The sequence below is a fragment of the Chlorocebus sabaeus genome, chromosome 10 (genome assembly GCF_047675955.1).
Source record: "Chlorocebus sabaeus isolate Y175 chromosome 10, mChlSab1.0.hap1, whole genome shotgun sequence".
Taxonomy (NCBI): Eukaryota; Metazoa; Chordata; class Mammalia; order Primates; family Cercopithecidae; genus Chlorocebus; species Chlorocebus sabaeus.
Genome location: NC_132913.1, coordinates 41,926,391 through 41,946,513, shown reverse-complemented (window position 1 = coordinate 41,946,513; position 20,123 = coordinate 41,926,391). Strand labels below are relative to the sequence as shown.

Sequence of the window (20,123 nt, the reverse complement as noted above, 5' to 3'; positions counted from 1 at the left end):
GCATGCTGAATATATGCTGCGGTCATAAAAAAAATTACATGGAACGAGGTCAGAGTAATATCTGGAAACTAACATTGGGAAATGACCCAAACGCAGGTACCAGGATCAGGGACAAAAGTACCTTGTGACCCAAAGCAGTTAGGGCAATGGTTTTGGTGCCCAGACCAAAATTTAAGTAGTCAGGTGGAGGGGAATATAGACCTAGAATTTTATTGGCATTGTCTACAATTACATTGTACATTTATTTGGACTCCTTAAGCTTGAAATTACATGAACACTAGGTGGAAAACTATGACCCAATGTCAAGTCCAAAATAAGGATTTTTAATGCTGAGCCAGTTAACCCACAAAAATATGTTCAATTTTATGAAAAGAACATTTCTTATATAATGCAATGTAATTTATCTTATAATAGATTATGTGAGACTTTCATACCATTCAAATGAAAGAGCAGCTTTCTAATTCTTTGAGGGCCTTTGTGGCATTTATAATAACTGAGGACAGGCTTTGTAACCCTACTGCACATTTCCTCCTACTCACCAAACACCCTCCAATCTATCAAGTGATTTTTCCTGCTTCTCTTTATCATTTGTTCTTACCTACTGCTGTTTATTTGTGGGTCTTTATGCCCCTCATTTCTGTTCACTTTTTATTCCCTGAGCACAAGCCACCCTTTACTTTTCAGGAATCATATTAAAAATAAAAAACCAAACCAAACAAAATGCATTACTACTATTTCAAAGAGAATAATAATTATATTTTTAGAAGCCAAGTTCTATACTTATTAGAGAATTAGTATACTTGTGTCAGAGAAAGAAAAACTGGACTAAATAGGAACTGTGCTAATTTTAAGGATAAAATGAATCTACCTGAAGGACTCACCAATCAATATGGGACCTAGCTCCTGAGCATTCTGAGGTACTCAGCTTTAGACCACTAGAGTATTTTTACTAATGGCTTAGATGATATTCAGAAGAACAGGGCTTATACAAATCTAGCTATTCATTTGTGGATTTTATTTTTGGAAAGGGAGGTAAATAATTGTCTCATGATTAAAAATAAAGTTCAAATTGGCCATGGTCAATTGGTGAAGAGTCAGTTATAAAATTAAGATCATACTGAGTCAAAAACATAATCACATTTCATTGCAAGATATAAAATGAAAGCAAACCTATAAATATATGAGAAAACTGCAGGAATCCTGTGATTCAGGAATTGTGGTTAGATTAGCAAAATGTTAGGACATATGATGAGGATAAATAGCTTAATGGTTTTTCAGGCCACCATATTTTATTGCATCTGCACTTGATAATAGTCATATGGAGAAACAAGACAATATCCAATTTGGAATATATATATAAATATATACATATATATGTGGAGGATAAAAGAAGGTGAGCACAAAAATAACATATGTGATGTTAGAAGAGGAAAAGAATGTACTCTATTACCTTTTGACAAGTGAAAGTTAAGGACTGCATAGCTGACCTCTTAGGAAAGAAAGAGGATGCCTATTGGCAATAAATAGAACTACAAGGAAGTAACATTATGCTTCCAGAAAATTAATCCTTATCTTTTTGTTTCAAAATATGAATGCAATCATAGTTTATTTTATGTTTATATAAAAAATGTGTGCTGACTGGATGAATATAACCATATACATGATGGCACTGAGATAATAAATTTGTAATTTATTGAACAGTGTATCAAAGAATAGTAATTAATTCTTGGCCTAACAAGTTGTATGCCTAGGTCTATTAACCATTATTGTTAGGTTGGTAGAAAGGAGTAAGTAAGACTTCCAAATCCTTTAAACCCAGCACTAAACTATAGGGTTCAACATTACAACTACTGGTCTCAACTCCCTAATCCAGGCATTTTAATAAAAACTTTCAATTGGATGATATAGTAACTTAGCATAGCCATGATACTAGCTAGTCCCTATTTTCTGGGTAAAGCCAAAAAAGAAAAGACAGCTAAAATAAATGGAAAATTCAAGTAAAAATTCAATATGGGGAGGAGAGGAAGAAAGAATATTCATTTTAAAAGAGCTGTCTATGGCTATATTTATAGTTCAATCACAGACTTTAATGAGGAACTTCAAACTATAGCCTTTGATTTTTATTTAATCTACTTTCTTTTTTTATGAGTAGAAAAAGGACTGACCCCTCCAGGCATAAAGTTGAAAGATCTATATTTGACTACTGAAAGAAATTTTAGTGTTTGTAAGGCTGGATGACAGGAATAGAGATGAGATAAAATATGCTTTCAAATAAGTGAAAAGCATAATTAAAAATTAGGCAAAGAAGTTTTACAAAAAAACTTCCACCAAAAGTTAGGCATTTGAAAACTATTATGCATGAGAAATTTCATAACAGAAAGCATTAGAAAGCCATGCTCATGTTCTTATTGTCTCCCCAAGAATCAAAAAGTGCTTTCTAATTATTAAATAGAACTGTTGTATTTATCTAAAGAAGCTTTTATTTAGCAAATAAGAAAACAGCAATAGAAAAATTAGTAAATTAAATTAGGTAATAGGAAAAGCATATATGCACTATAGTTACTAGCATTAAATATTATACTGGATTTTGTTGCCTTAAAAATTCTACACATTCTGCATTAAAGACACATAAATTTTGCATTTAAATTGTTAAATCGAAGTTTAAAGGGGGAAACTGTGTGTACATTTAATAATAATAATGTATAAAACTGATAGGGACATATTATTACTTCAAGATTTTGGTATAGCTTCTCTTTAAAAATAGAGTTGACTGTTTTAGGTCACTTAATCTCAGTTCCTAAGAGAAAATGAGAACAACTTGTTAAAGGCAAATCTCTCCTCTAATTTTGCTGAATGTTATTATTTCCCCAATAAAATATGACTCCTTTTTAATGAAGTCTGAGGAATAACAAGAGCTACAATAATTCATTTAAATTACCATGGCTACAGGAAATACTAACTTTGAACAAATTACACTAACTGGCTAGTTGAAAAGTTACCCACGGATCAACTCTCTCCCTTTACAAAAAACAGGGGAGAATTTCACCATCATTGTGTTTAAATATAAATTGATGCCACAGGTAAATCATATTTACGTCTAGCACTGACATCTTCCTAACGAATCAAAAGTAAAAGACTTTATAAGAATATTATATGTATTATTTTAATTAGATGTTTTTATCACCTTGTGTTAATATAGCACCTTGCTCCAAATTTGTCAACACTATAAAGCTTTCATCTTTTTAATTAGCATACTCTTTATGGTATATGTGGTACATTCCTTAGGCAGAAAAATTATAATCAGTACTCTGCACCAGTGTAGAGACTGGGTGCTTCAGAATCATCGTACCTTTGTATCAAGAAAAGAACCAAAAACTAACATATAGGTTAACTCTAATTATGACTGGCTTTGTTGAAATAAAATGTAATAAAATCTATAAACATCAATAATATTTTGTCTAGAAAAAACATCTGTAATAAATAACCTTATATGTTTAAAAAACTAGAAAATGACTATAAATAACGTTTAATGTCTAATTTTCAATTTCCATTACATCAATTAATATGGTAAACTACTCTTCAGTAAGTCTCAAAGTGATTCATAAACATGGATTGCTTGAACAGAAACCTTGCCACTATAGTAACAAAGTATTTCTATCTGTCTAGTAGGCCTAACCTAAAGAAACAGGTGCTATATTGTGGTCTATGCAAAGATACAGACACATACAGTTACCATTGTAATAACATATCTACAACACAACTGCTCAGCTTGATCTGACAAACTGCTTGGTTCAAACAGTGGTCAATAACAATACACTAAGTAAAATTTTGTATGCAGTTCATTGAAATTAATTATATATGAATATGATCTACTCAAATTATTTATTCATAGTTACCTTAATGAACACTTACATCAGAACCAGGTTGATAATTTTCCACCATGGTATATACAACATTTAGTTTATTTACTGTATGTAACACAGTAAATATGTATATGATATGAAGTGACAGGACAAGTGAACTGCTTTAATTTAAACACTTTACTGAGCAACTTGGTCAAGGATAATTATGTTAACATCTTGTAAATGAATAATGAAAATGACACAAGAGTAAAACTTTTTAAAAGCACATTGGATCCCTTTTAACTACAACATTAAGTTGGGGCTGTGTAAAACAATATGTACTTGTAGAGTGGAAATTGAAATTTCAAAGGCAAAATCTCAAATATTGATCAGATTTTCATTTTATTAATACTAAATTCAGAATCTAGCTTCAGTTCTCTACACAACCTCAGATAAATATTTTTCATTGTATGAACTATTTATTTAAGGCCATCTTTTTCAATTTATGAACATTTGAAAACTACTAAGACAAATCCCTCTAGGGAAAAAAATGAATTGTAAATCACACAGAGACAAACAACTGGGCTTTAAGTCTCCCTTCCCATACTCTAATTGGATGAGTGATTAAGAAGGACTTCTCTTGTTTGTGGTGGTGCCCTCTAACGACTAGACGGACCTTGCTTTAATAATGACTCCATGTGCAATTTGTTTTAGCATTTACACCGTTGATGGTAGGAAGCAATCTTCTTTAATGGATACTGAAAGCTTCAAGTGAAATCTGTAATTGACAAAGCCTTCATAGAAACAGGCAATTAAGAACAAAATTAACAAGAGGCCCTACAGGAAAAGCACTCAAGCTTTCAAAGAATACTTCTCTAAGAAAATATTTGGTAAAAATAAAAATTTAAAAGAACCAAGTGTGGTTTCTTTCACTTTATTATCTGCTTCCTGTATCTGTTTCTTAAAAAGATGACCATAGAGTTAAAGTCATTGGGTCTAGAGGAGTAATCCGCCTCCAATACTATTAGGTGGTAAATAAATAAATAAATAAATAAATAAGAAAAGCCCATCGTGAAAGTTGAGGCAAGTTCAGCACCTAATTCTTCAAAATAACAGCTGTTCAGTTGAGTTCTAGTACCCCACATTGAATGAGGTAGTGTGTCGACAACAAATAAAATCGCTCTGGAGAGCGAAACAACAGAGATAGGAAGGGGAACAGGGCACTAATTGCCCTCATGGCTCCAGGAGCCAACACCAGTCCTCAAGTGTTATTAGTCCAGTAAGTGATACAAGCACATCCGAAATGACGAATATAAACAAGAGCACGAGAGTGAGTGGAAAAGGAACAGAACTGTCAACCGCATTCTTTGCCCAGTCCTCCAACCCTCAACCTCACAAAAGGAAGTTTACCTGTGGCGATAGGTAGAACCAGGGGAGGGGGCCCGGGCTGGTTCTCAGACGAGTTACTCCCCGGGTTTGGGGGACGCAGGTCTCCCGGTGGGGAAGGGGCGGGGAGCACTTACTTTGAGCAGCTTGCAGCGGATCTGCGCGGAGACCATGTGGCTGTTGCGCAGGTTGCCCACCCGGAACATAAGCGTGAGTTTTCCGTCCCTCATGGAGATCACCGCGTGCTCGCTGAACATGAGGGTCTCGGCGCGCTTCTTGGGCTGGGACATCTTGATGAACATGCAGCCGATGAGGAAGGCGTCCACGATGGAGCCCAGGATGGACTGGAAGAGGAAGAGGATGATGCCCTCGGGGCACTTGTCTGTGATGTATCGGTAGCCATAGCCGATGGTGGCCTCGGTCTCAATGAAGAAGAGGAAGGCAGAAGGGAAGTTATAGACATTGGCCACGCAAGGCGTGTAGTTACCGACGTGGGCTTTGTTCAGGTCGCCCCGAGTGTAGGCGATCACCCACCACATGGATGCCATGAAGAGCCAGGCAACGGTGTAGGTGAGAATGAAGATGAAGAGGTTCCAGCGCCACTTGAGGTCCACCAGCGTGGTGAAGAGGTCCGAGAGGTAGCGGCTCGTCTCGCTGCCCAGGTTGCCGTGCTGTACATTGCACCGGCCGTTCTTGTCCACGAACCGCTGCCGCTTCTTCTTGGGCACAAGCTGCTGCTGAGGGTCCTGGCCTGGACCCTGGGGCTGCAAGCCCGAGCCGCTGGACGATGTGGTCACTACCTGGTAATCGTCCCCAAATTTCCTTCGGAGTGCAGACATAATACGAAGGGGCGAGCCAGATTCAAACGCAAAGCGAAGGCGCAGGAGCTGGGCGCTGCAAACTAGCACCAATAAAGAGGTGGGGGCGGGGGAGGAAAGGGGGCGAAGCGAGCGCTCCTGGGTGGGGGGCGCACCCGGCAGGTAGCTGCGGTCTCTGCCCCCTGCAGAAGACGCCTCTCCTTCTCCCCTAGGACGGAGGCTTTCTTGCCAAGGTGAGTCTTAAAAAAGTGTTCTCCCGCACTCAAGGCTGGAGGGATGCAAGGACCAGGAACCCAAGCGCAATTTTGCCTCCAAGCTTCCCGAGGCTCCTCTTTTCTTTCTCCACCACCGGCATCCCGGGTCACCTCTTGACTCCCCACGGCCCTCCTGATTATCCTGCAGTACCCCCAAACTGGCTGCTTAAAATAAATGAGTTGACCAGCGAGCCCTAATCCACCTGCCAACTCGCTGGCTGACTAAGAAGCTGCCTTTACCTGCCTGGACCAGACCCTCCCCCCTCCCCGCCGCTCCCCAATCTCCCGCCCCCTGGGACCGCTCCCCGCACCCCCGGCGCACCTGTCTCCTATCTTTTAGCCAAAATCCCGCCCAAAGGCATGTCTGCCGGGTACTGGTGCAACGCCCCCTACCCGCGCCCTCCGGGCTCAGATTCCCGGGTTCTGGACTCCAGAGACCTGTCCGCCTGGCGTCCCCCGACCGCCGAGTTTCCGCGGGCGCCACCGGGGCCCTCCGGCGGACCCTCAAGGGCCCGCAGGCCGCCCCCGCGCTCAGCTGAGACACGGCAGTGCGCGAAGCCTGGGCACTCACCCAGCGGGAGAGGGCAGGAGGCGGCGCAGCGGGCGGTAGCGGCAGCCTGGCCTCGCACTCTGCGCTCACGGCTGTTTTCCTCGTTCCCACTTTTCCTGGTGTACCACGATGGGCGCCAATGCAGGTCCCCCAAGCTCCGCACCTCCCTGAGGGCACCGCGCTGTCCCTGCCAGAAAGATCCTTGGCGCACAGACCACAGAATGACTCGAGCGGGGGCTCGTGGGTTCCTTGGCGCTGTGCCCTCCTTCCAGGCGACAGCGGTGCTGCTGGACGGGGTTCGAGCCTTGGGCTGCCGGTCAGACTTTCAGGTTAAACAGTAGCGCCGCTCTAGCTTTTCCTCTGCCTCTTCCTTCTTCTGTCCCCCACTCCTTTTCAGCGCCTCGGTGGCCCCGGGTGGAAGATGCGAGGCGCAAGCTGGGGCAGCAGGAATGTGGTGTGTGTGGTGGTGCGTGTGATCAGCTGCAGAGCTGCGCTAGCCCCGCCTGTCCCTGCCTTCCCCCGCTGCTCCACCAGCCTGAATTGCACCTCCGAGCCTCAGTTGAGCCTGCAGTGTCTGGCAGCTCAGGAAAAGCGAGACCCTCCAATGAGAAGCGGCTCTAAATCTGCTCCCAAACGCCCGCCAACTCTCCTTCCTCGCCCCCTGCATCAGTCAGAAAGCCCCCAGCAAAAAGCAAATGCTGCTCTCTGAAAGAAGAGAAGTACAATATGTCTCTATAACTGGGCACTCGTTTAAACGGATGCCTGGATTTGGGGTTGCATCATAAACAGAGATCCCAACTGGCTCTGAGGTAGGCATATTCAGAACTCAAAGTTGCAGGAAGCAGGAGGGGCCTTAGGATGAGAACAGAAAGAAGAGAGACACTAATAGAAATCCTTTCTGGAAATGGCTCTATTAGAAAGGCTCAGAATATCTAGAGTTAACGTGTGCCTGTAATTGAAGGAAGAAGGCTGGATTTTAATGGCCTCAGCCTGGCAGTTAACTTAATGGAGGGGCAAAGTGCAGAAATAGCTAATAGAGTGCCCATGAGTAAATACCAGCTTGTTTACCACATTTCACGTTTGCTTTAAAATGCCATGGTATCTTATGGCATATTTCAGTCAACCCAGATACATGAAGTTGATTTTGTTGGAAATTCATCAAATCATGGCATTATAAAAGCAAAAGGCTGCTATAAGTTTCCCATGGAAAGGAAAATAAGTACATAATTTACTCTCTGCATTCTCTGCCAATAGGTACTCCTCTCTACCTCTCTACTTATAAACCAACTGCAGGAAAGTGCGTGTCAGGTTGTCAGCCATAAGCAGGGGACTCTTTCACTGTTATTTGGTTAAAACATCTATCCTCAGTTACAGATGCTTCTCCTGCCAGTTCGCTGATAAAAGGTCAGTAACTCTCTGTTTGTTCTCTTAAGATTACATAAGAAGGGAAAGTGACACCGTGGGAAGTGGAAACTTCTCTGGTCCTAGAATCATAAGACCTGATTTGAGTCGCATCTGTGCCATTTACAAGCTGTGTGACCTTGAGCAAGTAGCTGAACAACTTTGAGACCTAATTTTCTCCCCTGAAAAATTGGGAGTTTGAACATTTTCCTAGTGTTGGTATGAAAAAAGAGAGTAAATGTGTTTTTTAATTTCTGCTATGAAGAATGTTGTATAGTGGACTATAAAGTTGCAACGAGGCCAAGAAGAGATTACAAATCAGCTTTATGCTGTGAACTAACACCTATATTCTCATCTCATCTCTGACTACTCTCTCCCAAGCTCATTATGCCCTTGGCAGCCTGGCTTCTTTCAATTCCTGATACCCACCAGAGCATAGCTCCAGCCCTGGACCTTTGCACTAGATCTGTTCCCTCTACCTGGAAAGTTCTTGCTCTGCCGCTCCATGTTGCTCTCTCCTTCACTCATTCAACTCTCAATCTAAATGCATCCTTCTCAGGGAAGCCTTCCCTAGCATCACAGGTATTCCCGTCACATCAACCTTATCTATCTTCCTCATCACGCTCTTTTTTACAGCTACTGTTTTCTTCATTTGTTTGTTGTCTTTCTCTTCCACCATTATCAGTTGTAGAATGTAAGCTGTACAAGAGGAAGGACCTTGTCTGTCTTGTTCTCTGCTATGTCTCCAACACCTAGAAGAGTATCACATACTAGGTCCACAATAAATATGTATTAGATCAATAACGTGCCAATCTATATCACTGGAAACTCTACATGCATTGAAACTCTCTGAGTAATATGGAACTAAATAAAAGTAATCACTAAATCAGATCACTTATATGACAATATAAAAAACATGTAAGTTTTTGTTTAAAAAGAGTAATACTTCCTATGCTCATTAGCTTTAGAAATGATAATCAGTTTCCAAGTCTTTTTTTATTGTTATTGCTGCAATATCTCTCATAATTTCCCCTCTCTTTAAAAAAAATATCATTATCCTTCTTCAAATTCTCATTTCAAGTTAGGCCCAACTTGAATAACTTTCTTGCCTTTATTCAGTTTTCCTCTCCTTCAGACTGCCCGGGATAGTAGTACTAGATCTCTCGCCTTACACCATATGTTTAGCATTGCCATAGAAAATAAAAGTTCTCCAGTTATTTCATCTGGAAGATTTTAAAACATTCCCACTTTTTGAAAAACACTTTTTCATGAAAAACCTTTGCCATTTTCTAGCAACCAAATTTATAAACAAATAAGTTTATACTTCAGGAGACATGGTCTGGTCTAATCCTCTCATTTTACAAGTGAGGAAATTGGGGATAGAAAGGCAAAATAACTTGTTCAATGACACAGAGTTGATTAAGTGGAAACTGAGATCTGACCACAGAACAATATGACTGTAGAACCTGGATGCTCTGCCGTCCCTTACCAGGTAGTGGCAGAGTAAGAAAGAGACCTAGGATTCCTGATTCATAGCAAAGGTCTTCTTCCTTAATAGGCCTAGCTTCTCATGCAGGTGAAATCTAAGATCCTCCAACATATGGCGTAATCTAGCTTTCCAAATTATCTCCTGTCTTCCTTTTAATGGGTACTTTGCTCTAGCCAACTTTCACTATTAGGTATTTCTCAAACATGCCCTCTATTATCTTCATTTGCTCGCTTTTTTTCTCATCACTTAGAATATCTTTTTTCTACACCTGCGAAGTCCAAATAATAGACACTAGTATGTAAGGAAAGGGAAGGATTTCTTCATGTTTTATTTCAATTGCTATTGCTGTCATAAAGTTTTTCCTTATACTCTCACTAAGAGTAATACATTCCTCCTCTGAACTCTCAGTTCCCTAGATTTGCAATGTGGCATTTTTCACATTCTAACTTGTATTTCAGCTTAGAATTTACCAAGATTCCCTCTGAGCACCCTGAGCATCGACTTCTTAATAATTTGGTACCATCCGTTATTCCATGATCCAAACTGACCTTGTGCATGATAAACACTTGATAGAGTTTTAGAGCGAACCAAAATTTATTAAGAGCCTACTTTAATGTGCCAGGTAATGTGCTTAGAACTTTACAGGTTAGTATTTATATTATATAGATAGAAAGGCAGTGAAGCAGTAATTCCAAAACACATCTGCTTATTGTCAAGATTTCTATTCTTTTAATGACACAGTCCTGCCAGGGAAATTAAATATTTTTAAGGATGCCGTTGTGTCACACTTTAAATGTGACTGAGGCTTTGACCTATTTGTGACATTGAGTCCAACTCCTTGAAAATGTTCACAGATGAACCAAACTCATCTTTTCCTGTGAGGGCAGCTGCTTCCAGGATGAGCTTCTGGAGGGCAGCCAGCCCCATGGTGCAGAGGCCAGGCGGATGTGTGGGGAATGGACGATAGAAGGCCTCCTAATCAGGTGCTGTCTGATGAACTGAAGTGAAACACTGCAAGCAGAATGGGTCAAAGGAGAGAGAGGCATACAACTTCAGGCCAAGTCACAAAGCCAGGAAAGATCTGGAAAATGTAACTGCAGAATACAAAATCATCTGGAGTCTAACATTTAAAGATAGGGTGGTAGATTACGAGAAAACTACCATACAGTTCATGAGGGTGGGGGGATCAAAGCTATATTTAACAAACTCGGCTAGGAGCAAGCTACATATTTATTCTGCCTGGAAAGTACTTCTGGCAATGTCTTATTTGCTGTGTCCAAAATTAGTAATATCATGAATAACTATAACTTCAAAAATGAATATGATTCTGTGTTTTATACTAAAAAGGCATGACTTTGTACATGCACTTATCCTATTATGTAACTGAATGGTGTGGGGAAAAGAGTATATCTAATATGAAAGAAAAAACCTCTGCCCCTGAGAAGTCCAAATTCTAAAAATGACTTAATCGGCCAACTGTGACAAAAGCAAGGCTTTGAACATCTCAGTATCCCTGGAGTCTGTCTTCTCGTCATTCACTTATTGCCACTGTGACATACCACGTGACAGTCTGCATGGCCAGAAATATTAATTACTCTCTGGGAAGATGATATTATATTTAATACTCCTTTACTCCTAATCCTACCATTCTCCAAAAGTACAATGAAGAGATGGGCAGGCCTGGGGATCTAATGCTTTCATACTTCAAAAGGTGACACATTCCCATTGCCACCATAAGTTTTGCTATATCTGGGAAGAGGTCACTCTTTGAAATTCTATATGCAATTTTGGGAAATAGAATGGTGTTCCTTTTTTTTACCCTCCTAAAAAAGAATGCTGAAGTTATTTTCTCTCTTGCCAAAAAGAGAAGAAAAAAACGAGAAGGAGAAATCAGTTTGAGATTTGATTGCGCAGACGTGAGAACAGAGGCATTGCCATACCATGGCAGATGACTCATCCAGCCTTTAATCTTGGCTCCAAACCCTGGCCTCTGCCTGAGGATTCAGAGAAAGGCAATATGCCATTCTAACTTGTAGACCATTTATTTAGCAAGGTTTTCCTGACTTAAACCCTCTCTTTACTGCAAAGCTGTACATTGGAGTATTCTGATTTATGAAAGAATAAGGACTTTTAAAGTCTTCAAGAGCTCGACATCTGTTTAAAAAGAAATAACTTTTATCAGACCTAAAGTTTTTCTGGCAGGGCTTCACAGAAAAATAACAATTTCCTATTCTCATATGTACATGGAAGTTATACCGAGGATGTCTCCCCTGAGAACACCAATGAAGTTGCAAATGTCAAAACATCTGTAAGAATTTTGCCTAATTCAGTACAATAAACACTTAATGTGCACAAACCATGTATCTAGCACTATGCCAAGGTTTGTGCAGATCAGAAAGGAAGAAATTATGCCACAAAATATATTATGACAACATGTATTTTTTCAAAATAATAATGAAAATAATAATAATCAATACAATGTGGTAAGTACCTAAAGGAAGAGGACTGCTTTATTTGCAGTCAGAGGAACTAGTAAGTCCCTTCAGGAAATATGGCTCTGTCTAATGGGAGTTTTCCAAACCTATCAAACTGGAATCACTTACATTTGGTTCAACATTAAATTCTCTCTGCTCAGACTACTTAATTTTAGAACTCTGAAAATGGATTTTTAATGACAACATTTTTAAGAGGTAAGATTTTTACACAATTAGAATAAAATAAGAAATAATTTGTAACCACATTATAGAACCTTTCAAACATGTAATAAAATTCTGGGAGAAAAATACAAACAGTAGATTTTAGAGGTGGTAAAGTTTTCACTCTAATTTTCTGTGTGTGTATATATATATATACAGAAAAGATTGAAATTATTTTTCAATAATTGGAAAACAGTAATACAACTTTTAAACAATGTTTAAAAATATTAAGGCAGATAATAATGTCAACACAGCTTATCTGGGAAGCAGATGCTGAGAGAAAGCTAAGAGGGGAAATTTCTCAGGGTTCAATGCCTAAGAAAGATAAAAGGGGAAAAAAGAAAATGAAGCAGAGACAGCCTTCAACTCTGATGCAGACACCCATGAAAGGAAAGATGGAGAGGTGTAGGAAGAATTGAGTAGAGAGGGACCCAGACTATGATGTAAATCAGATGTAAGTCAGATAAAGTCTTGGCTAACTCAATCGGGGGCTCCCGAGCCCAGCTTGCCCGTTAGAAGAGTACCACATTGGGAAAAGATGGCCTGGTCCTAATGGCCCACCGAGTTGTCAGTGTCTGGGAGCTGCCCTTGTCAGTCCTTGTCTTCAGCTGAATGCTACTTCAGATCTGGAAGGGTGCTGTAGCTGGAGGCCGTGAGCTAACTGCATGGCCTCCAGCTGAAGGGCAAGCTCTTCCTGAAGGAAGATCCAGTGGCATATCTCCATGGCTGCCAGACAGAGTAGAGAAATGGAACTTACGGGTATCTCTTCAGAAGTTTTGTTACGAATATCCAGAAATGTTTCTATAATCTAATCAGCTGATTATGAATGTATGCATTAGATTTTAGTTTCGGTGCAATCACATGAATTCCATTTTGTGGAGTGAAGGGTGACAGAGGTATAGGGCATAACCCATAGCCATCCATGCTCATCTTTGTTTTGCTTATAATTGGCTAAAAGATATACATGTATCTATGTAACTTCCTCTAGCATCCTCCAGTACGGAGGCGGAGAAGGGAGAAACAGAATAGTTGGACAATAGGATGTACGGGGAATAAGGGAGAAGCCAGAAAGGCAGGAAAGACCCTCAGTGACAAAGGGGTAGGGAATAGAACTCAAACATTTAATGGCAGGTAATACAGGTTAGAGTGGTAAACAGAATGGTGAACATAAAGGGAGAATGGTGAAATGAATTTTCTGAAATTAAATTGCTGTGTTTATAGTTTTTAGCCATGCATTGGAATCACCTCAGGACTCCACTCCCAATCAATTATACATCTGGGGGAGGACCAAGGCATCGGTATTTTTCAGAAGCTCCATTGGTGATTCTGACAACACAGCTAGTATTAAGAAACTGATCAATGGGAACGGCATGCCTGTTAGCAGAGGAGCTTCCCTGGGAAATGTCACACACAGAAACACCATCAATCTTCCTTCCTCACTCCTGAGAGCCCTCATTCTTTGGCAGCAGGAACAGCTGAAATTAAACCCTGGTTCCCTGCTCTCTCACAGATCGCAAGAGTCCAACGTGTGGATATAAACTTTCATTCATGGGAGAATCTTCCCCTCAGTGGAAAAGCAACTGGGAAAAGCAGGACACACTGTACAGTGACTGCAGTTTCATCCAGTGCCACCACCCATGCAGGCATAAATAACGAACATGGATGGGGGAGTCTGGAGCGGCTGAATTGTAAAGACCATAAATGTTTAAACTTCTTCCGTTGGTAATATTTCTGCTTTTTGTGTGTGTGTGTGTAGAAGTTCTGTCTTTATAATTCTCACCACTATGCATCATACTTCCCAGGAGGAAGGAAGAACACAAAAATCAAAATTCTCACAAAGGCTACCATTAAGCTGGAGGAAGACCACATCACTGTGTGTCCACAAAGATACAGAGCCAAGCCGGGTTCAGTCATGCTGGTCACCTGCTCTATATAATATGATTATTTAGATCTCTAGATAGTGGGTAAAAAACAACTACAGAAAAAAAAATGCTAGAAACTAGAATGTCATTTTTACACACTCATTTGTAGAATTTCTCCCAGTTTTTACTCAAGGGAACTTTAAAATATTTTCATTTGAGGAAAGAACTGTTTTGAGTTTACCCTACAAAATGGCCACTAAAACTCACCCACTTTCATGATTACCCAGCCTCAAATCATCTTCATGATTTTCCTGGAAATAACGGAAGAGGACCTGGGGATGATTTTATTGGTAGAGTGGGAATGTATTAAAATTCTCTACTTCCTTGTTACATGGTCTTTCCTCCACCCTACAAGATGCATGCTTGTAACTCAAATTTCCATTTGAGTAATTAACAATTATTATTTAAAACTAATCTGAAAATAAAAATTGTATTCAATTCATTCATAGGGAGCATCTACCTATTTATTTATTTATTTATTTATTTTTTTTTTTTTTTTGAGACGGAGTCTTGCTCTGTAGCCCGGGCTGGACTGCAGTGGCCAGATCTCAGCTCACTGCAAGCTCCACCTCCCGGGTTTACGCCATTCTCCTGCCTCAGCCTCCGGAGTAGCTGGGACTACAGGCGCCCGCCACCTCGCCCGGCTAGTTTTTTGTATTTTTAGTAGAGACGGGGTTTCACCGTGTTAGCCAGGATGGTCTCGATCTCCTGACCTCGTGATCCGCCCGTCTCGGCCTCCCAAAGTGCTGGGATTACAGGCTTGAGCCACCGCGCCCGGCCTGCATCTACCTATTTATTATTACCACATAGGTGATGTGACTCTAGAAACATCTTGGTATTCAAATAGCCAATTAAAATATAAAATGTAATGATTTTCAAAAGCTACTCTTTTTCCTTCTCTCATCTCTATCTACTAATTGGAAAATCTATTCGCCAAACACAACAAAGATGATTGACAGAATTTTGAAAATACACAAATTTCCCTATTAAAGAGGGTGAATGGATGTTAGCACTGTATCAGACACATAATATTAAGGAGATACCTATTGTTTAACATTAACATTCTGTGTAGTTAATGTTACAAACAGACGTCAAAAAGTGAATAAAAATATGTCATGAAATTACCAAATAATGAATTAACTTCCTGGATACAAGGAAGGTTCTATTAGCAAGTTGTTTTTAATAAAAGCAAAGAATGGGGATGTAACGATTAGAGAAATGTGGAGGAAAACATAAGGAAGTTGGGAGAGGGAGGTCAAATCTCGCTTTCAGTTATCAGTAAAGTGCACATTCTTTTTTGCATTCTGTGAGGCTGGAGGTGCTGCTGATAAAATGTCCTCACATATTCTGTCAATGTCAAGATGCAAACATCACTAAATAAACCCTCGTGTCAAAATGTCACCTAGTGATTATTTATGCTTCTTGACAACACCAATAAATGACAAGGCTGCCTCTATGTCTGTGAAAGGTTGCATACCAATTGTTGTAGGTAACATAGATGAAGTACAAACTAGTTATCAGAATTCATTTAAACTGTGCTATTAAATTAGATATGTCTGCAATAGCCATCACAGTAAATACTACTGTGATTCTCCTGAAGGAATATTGCCTAAACAATTTAATGCAGGATATTTCCTAATTACCATGCATTTCTGAATCTCTGCTACTATGTAGATACTCACACTGAAAGAGAAGTGTCATTTCTTTTTCTTCTTTAATTTGTCATTGTTTCCCAGTGTTCTTGCTTCTGGGATTGAATTTGGAGTCTTCATTTTTTAAGGGTACTGCAATTATTAACGTAGTCTGGGATGATAATGTCTCAGCAAAATGTACACAACGTGAATAAGATAGTTAACACCTTAGTTGTTCTAATTCTATATTGCTTCCTGTTCCAAATCTACTAATGAGTAATAAGAGATGTAGCACTAATCAATGGAACAAAAGCATGCATTTTGAAAATACTCTATCAACTCCATCAGTAAAATTTGTAAGGTAATTATAAGTTTGTTATCAGACATTTTAAATTGTTAAGGTATAATTAATTAAAAGGTATTATTTTATTTGGGATAACCTTCCACTCTGTTAATCATACTAAAACACTTGATGCTCAAAACACAATTCAAAGTCATCTTAATCAGTGTGAACTTCAAGATCTTCTTAAAAATGACCTTTGATACTACCCTGAGATTATTGGAGTGTAAATCCTTGCTTTGCACTTTCTGGCTGTGTGTACTTAGGCAAATGACTAACTTTGCTGTTCTTGTATTTTCTCACTGTTAAAATGAAATAGAAATAGCACCTGCCTCTGTGAGGTAGTTTGATAAAAGGATTAAATGAGAAAATCTACATAAAGCATAGTGCCTAAGATCTGTCACACAGTATTTTCAAGATACGTGAAAACACATTCTAAAATTATCATTACTTGAAAATAAAATCCACATGGAGAACTTCTAATTTGCTAATAAGCCTACAGATGATTTTGTAGCTATAGAAATAAAGTGAAATTAGAGCAATAACTAAGTTCAAAAGAGTTCTGTGTCCTCCCTTCTTTATAACATTCTAGATTTATAAACTGCAAACTATGTTTTTCAGCTCAACTCAACAGAAATAAGAATGTGCTTGCTTTTTCTCTTTACGTTTTCCTATTTTCCTGTTACTTTTTAAATGTTAGCTGTATCTGAAATTCCACTACTCTGATTTACTATCTCTGGTTTAATAGATACATTAATTCATTCTTATTCATGATATTTTTGCATATTAATGAAAGGGAAAATCCACTTATGACCATATTCCACAACTTAGGAAATCCTTTCCTTTATATAAAGAAGTGGCTTAGCAACCCAGCAAAACTGTCACCCCCTCCAACTCTCAACAACTACAAAAGTACTACAAGAAGCAAAATAAAACAAAACTTTCCTTAAGTTTTTCCTGTAATGAAATGGTGAAAGACTTGTTCACCAGAACACTTAAGAAGTGAGCCTGGCCAGGCGTGGTGACTCACGCCTGTAATCCCAGCACTTTGGGAGGGCAAGGTGGGCAGATCACCTGAGGTCAGGAAATTGAGACCAGATGGCCAACATGATGAAACCCCGTCTCTACTATAAAGTACAAAAGTTAGTTGTGGTGGTGGCCACCTGTAATCCCAGCTACTCAGGAGGCTGAGGCAGGAGAATCACTTGAACCAGGAGGCGGAGGTTGCAGTGAGCTGAGATCACGCCATTGCACTCCAGCCTGGGCAACAGAGTGAAACTCTGTCTCAAAAAAAAAAAAAAAAAAAAAAAAATGAAGTGAGCCTGTCAGACTCTGGGACATTTGACAGCGGATGGAACTGTCTCAGGGGGAGACCTGAAGAGCTGCCTTTTACTTCTGAGAGGAAGAAGGATAAGAGGAAGAGAGGAAGAGTTGGAAGAGGTGTCAGCACTAGGAGCAGAGGCCTGTCACTCTGGTAGGTGACTCTCTCTCATGATAGTCTTCAATATTCACAAAGCTAAACTGTCTCATGATTTTTCTGAAGCCAATGAATTACCTAGACTTCACATTCACCCTGATATGAGGCAAAGCTAAGGCAGTATTTATAGGTACAACAGCTTAAAGGTAAGGAGTCACAGGAGGAAATAAACCCTAAAAACTCAAATACCTCTCTTTGAGGGTCTTAGATTGGATTAGGCCGTAGGTTCAAGTCGAGTTGGAACAGTTCTCTAAGAGACAAGGGGATTCCCAGATGACTCTTGCTTTATAAATTGATTTCAGGGTTTTGGTTGTTGGTTGTTGATTGGTTGGTTGATTCATTTAGAAATATTTTGCTCACCAAGCCAGAGACCAGGCACTGTACCACATCAACTTTTTCACCATTAACCTTTCACTGTGCTCTATGTAGGTTACAAAATAACACAATAGGAAAAACATTTTGAAATTAAGAGATAAAGGTGACCAGGCTATTAAAATAACTATGCAGGTAACAATCTAGCAACACTCACAGAGTATTTCAAATAATGACTTTAGAAACTAAGACCACCAAAGATAATAATGCACATTTAAATTGGCACTATTTAGAGGCAAAATAGCTGTACTATAAAAAGTGTCACGATACTTCAATTCTACATGCCTTTCAAACAGTATGAAAAACTAACTGTAGTGTATGCCTCAACAAAGCAAAGACTGTAGCAGTGATAAATATATTCAATCTCCTGAGAAAAATCTTTATACACATATTTTAGGGCAAGAGAATTTAATTTTCAAAAGTGTATTAGTCCGTTTCACACTGCTATAAGGAACTACCAGAGACTGAGGAATTTATTTAAAAAGTGAGGTTTAACTGACTCATAGTTCTGTATGGCTGGGGAAGCCTCAGGAAACTTAATTCTGGTTTCCTGAATTAAAGCAGAAGCAGAAGCAAGCACTTTCTTCACAAGGGGGCAGGAGAGAAAGAGAAACTGTGCAGGGGAAACTGCCACATGTAAATTATCAGATACCATGAGAACTCCCTCACTATCATGAGATCAGCATGGGGGAAACTGCCCCTATGATCCAATCAACTCCCACCAGTTCCATCCCTCTACATGTGAGGATTACAATTTGAGATGAGATTTGGGTGGGGACACAGAGCCAAACCATATCAAAAGGCAAGGACACTTCAAAGTAATGTTAGTTTTATGCCACTGTTAATAATGAAAGTTTAGGGAGAAGACAAATTTTACCCTGAAAGTATGTTCTCCTGAATTGCCTGATAGTCACCATCTATTTGCAAAAAGTTAGGATTGACTACACTAATACCAGTTACAGCTAATAGCTATCAATGTTGAATAACTTATCACTCTGACCACTTTTTAGCACTGATTCAGGATTGGGAAATAATAAAATTCTTGGAACTCTTCCTTATAAAGGAGGCTCATGAGGGAGAAAAAATAAAACAGATAGAAGCAGAGCTACTGTTGTTGAAGCTGGGGCACAAAACGCCACCAACTTGGACCCTTTCTCCTTTCTCATGGTGGCCCCAAGGGAAAGCTTTAAGAAACTAAAGGGTTCTGAGGGACAAAGTTCATCCTTTGTCATTTTCTAGAATTCAGTAGGTGGAATGGAAGTGGGATTGGGTTGAGGGAGAGATGCCAACTTCATCCCAAACTCTGCTCACTTACGGGATTCTCTCAAATTTGGATGAATGATGAGGCAGACTGCAAAAGTGAATTCCTTGAGGGACTTGAAAATCTCATGAAAGACCTAACTCATCCCCTTGAAGGGAAGAGAGAATAAAGCAGAGAAGCTAGTAACAAAGTCTAATCACACAGGGAAGCGCCTCGTGTTACTTGTTTTATTTTTTGTTACTTGTAGTTTGAAATATCTGTCATCTAGGCAGTAATGGTCTAATATGATACATGAGTCTTGCAAATGTGCAGATATTCGAAGGATTGGTGGGATTCTAAATAAAAAGGGAAATGTTTCATTAAGATTTCTGTAAAAAAAAAAAAAAAAAAAAAAAAAAAAAAGACAAAGGTTGAGCATAAGCAGCATGTGTTGGTTCCCCTGTGGAAAAGTATAGCAGTGCAGAGGAAAGGGTTGGTTTTTTTTTTTAGAAAAAAAAAAAAAAAACCTGGGTGTCTGAGCATTTGGAATACCCAAAATATGCCTAGCCCAGCTGCTATGTGATGGAATGCACTTGATTTCAGTTTCAAAATGGTAAGAGTGGGAGCGGGGATATTATCACATCTGGAGCATGTGATGCCCAGTAAAGGTAGCTCCACACTTAATTCCTCAGGCAGGACCCAAGA

General features: G+C 39.5%; 2 protein-coding genes across 4 annotated transcripts in view; one reads left to right on the top strand and one right to left on the bottom strand.

Moving 5' to 3' along the window:
• Window positions 1–6,552, bottom strand: part of KCNJ3 (potassium inwardly rectifying channel subfamily J member 3) — a 158,091-nt gene extending 151,539 nt beyond the window's left edge. Inside the window, exon 1 of one of the 2 annotated variants that reach the window (XM_007964991.3) lies at window positions 5,366–6,552. In XM_007964991.3, the coding sequence (XP_007963182.1) occupies window positions 5,366–6,067 (702 nt within the window). In that variant the 5' untranslated portion in view covers window positions 6,068–6,552. The remainder of the gene's footprint in view (window positions 1–5,365) is intronic. The other variant, XM_007964990.3, reaches the window with a different exon arrangement.
• Window positions 6,553–6,604: 52 nt separating this feature from the next.
• LOC140712569 (uncharacterized) lies at window positions 6,605–14,818 on the top strand. 2 transcript variants are annotated; one of them, XR_012094189.1, is made up of 3 exons: window positions 6,605–7,179; window positions 8,105–8,254; window positions 13,658–14,818. XR_012094189.1 is itself a non-coding variant. In XM_073019697.1 (2 exons), exons 1-2 carry the CDS (start codon window positions 6,661–6,663, stop codon window positions 8,201–8,203), a joined length of 618 nt encoding a protein of 205 aa, XP_072875798.1. In that variant the 5' UTR covers window positions 6,605–6,660; the 3' UTR covers window positions 8,204–14,818. The 2 variants fall into 2 exon arrangements, 1 of the variants encoding a protein (XP_072875798.1); XM_073019697.1 differs by having other exon boundaries at window positions 8,105–14,818.
• Window positions 14,819–20,123: the final 5,305 nt, after the last annotated feature.

Bases quoted from the DNA above. Each gene is read 5' to 3' on its own strand.
- LOC140712569 (XM_073019697.1), top strand. From the start codon at position 6,661: ATGTCTGCCGGGTACTGGTGCAACGCCCCCTACCCGCGCCCTCCGGGC. The intron at 7,180-8,104 runs GTTAAACAGTAG...CTCTGCCAATAG, and splicing joins GCTGCCGGTCAGACTTTCAG to GTACTCCTCTCTACCTCTCT.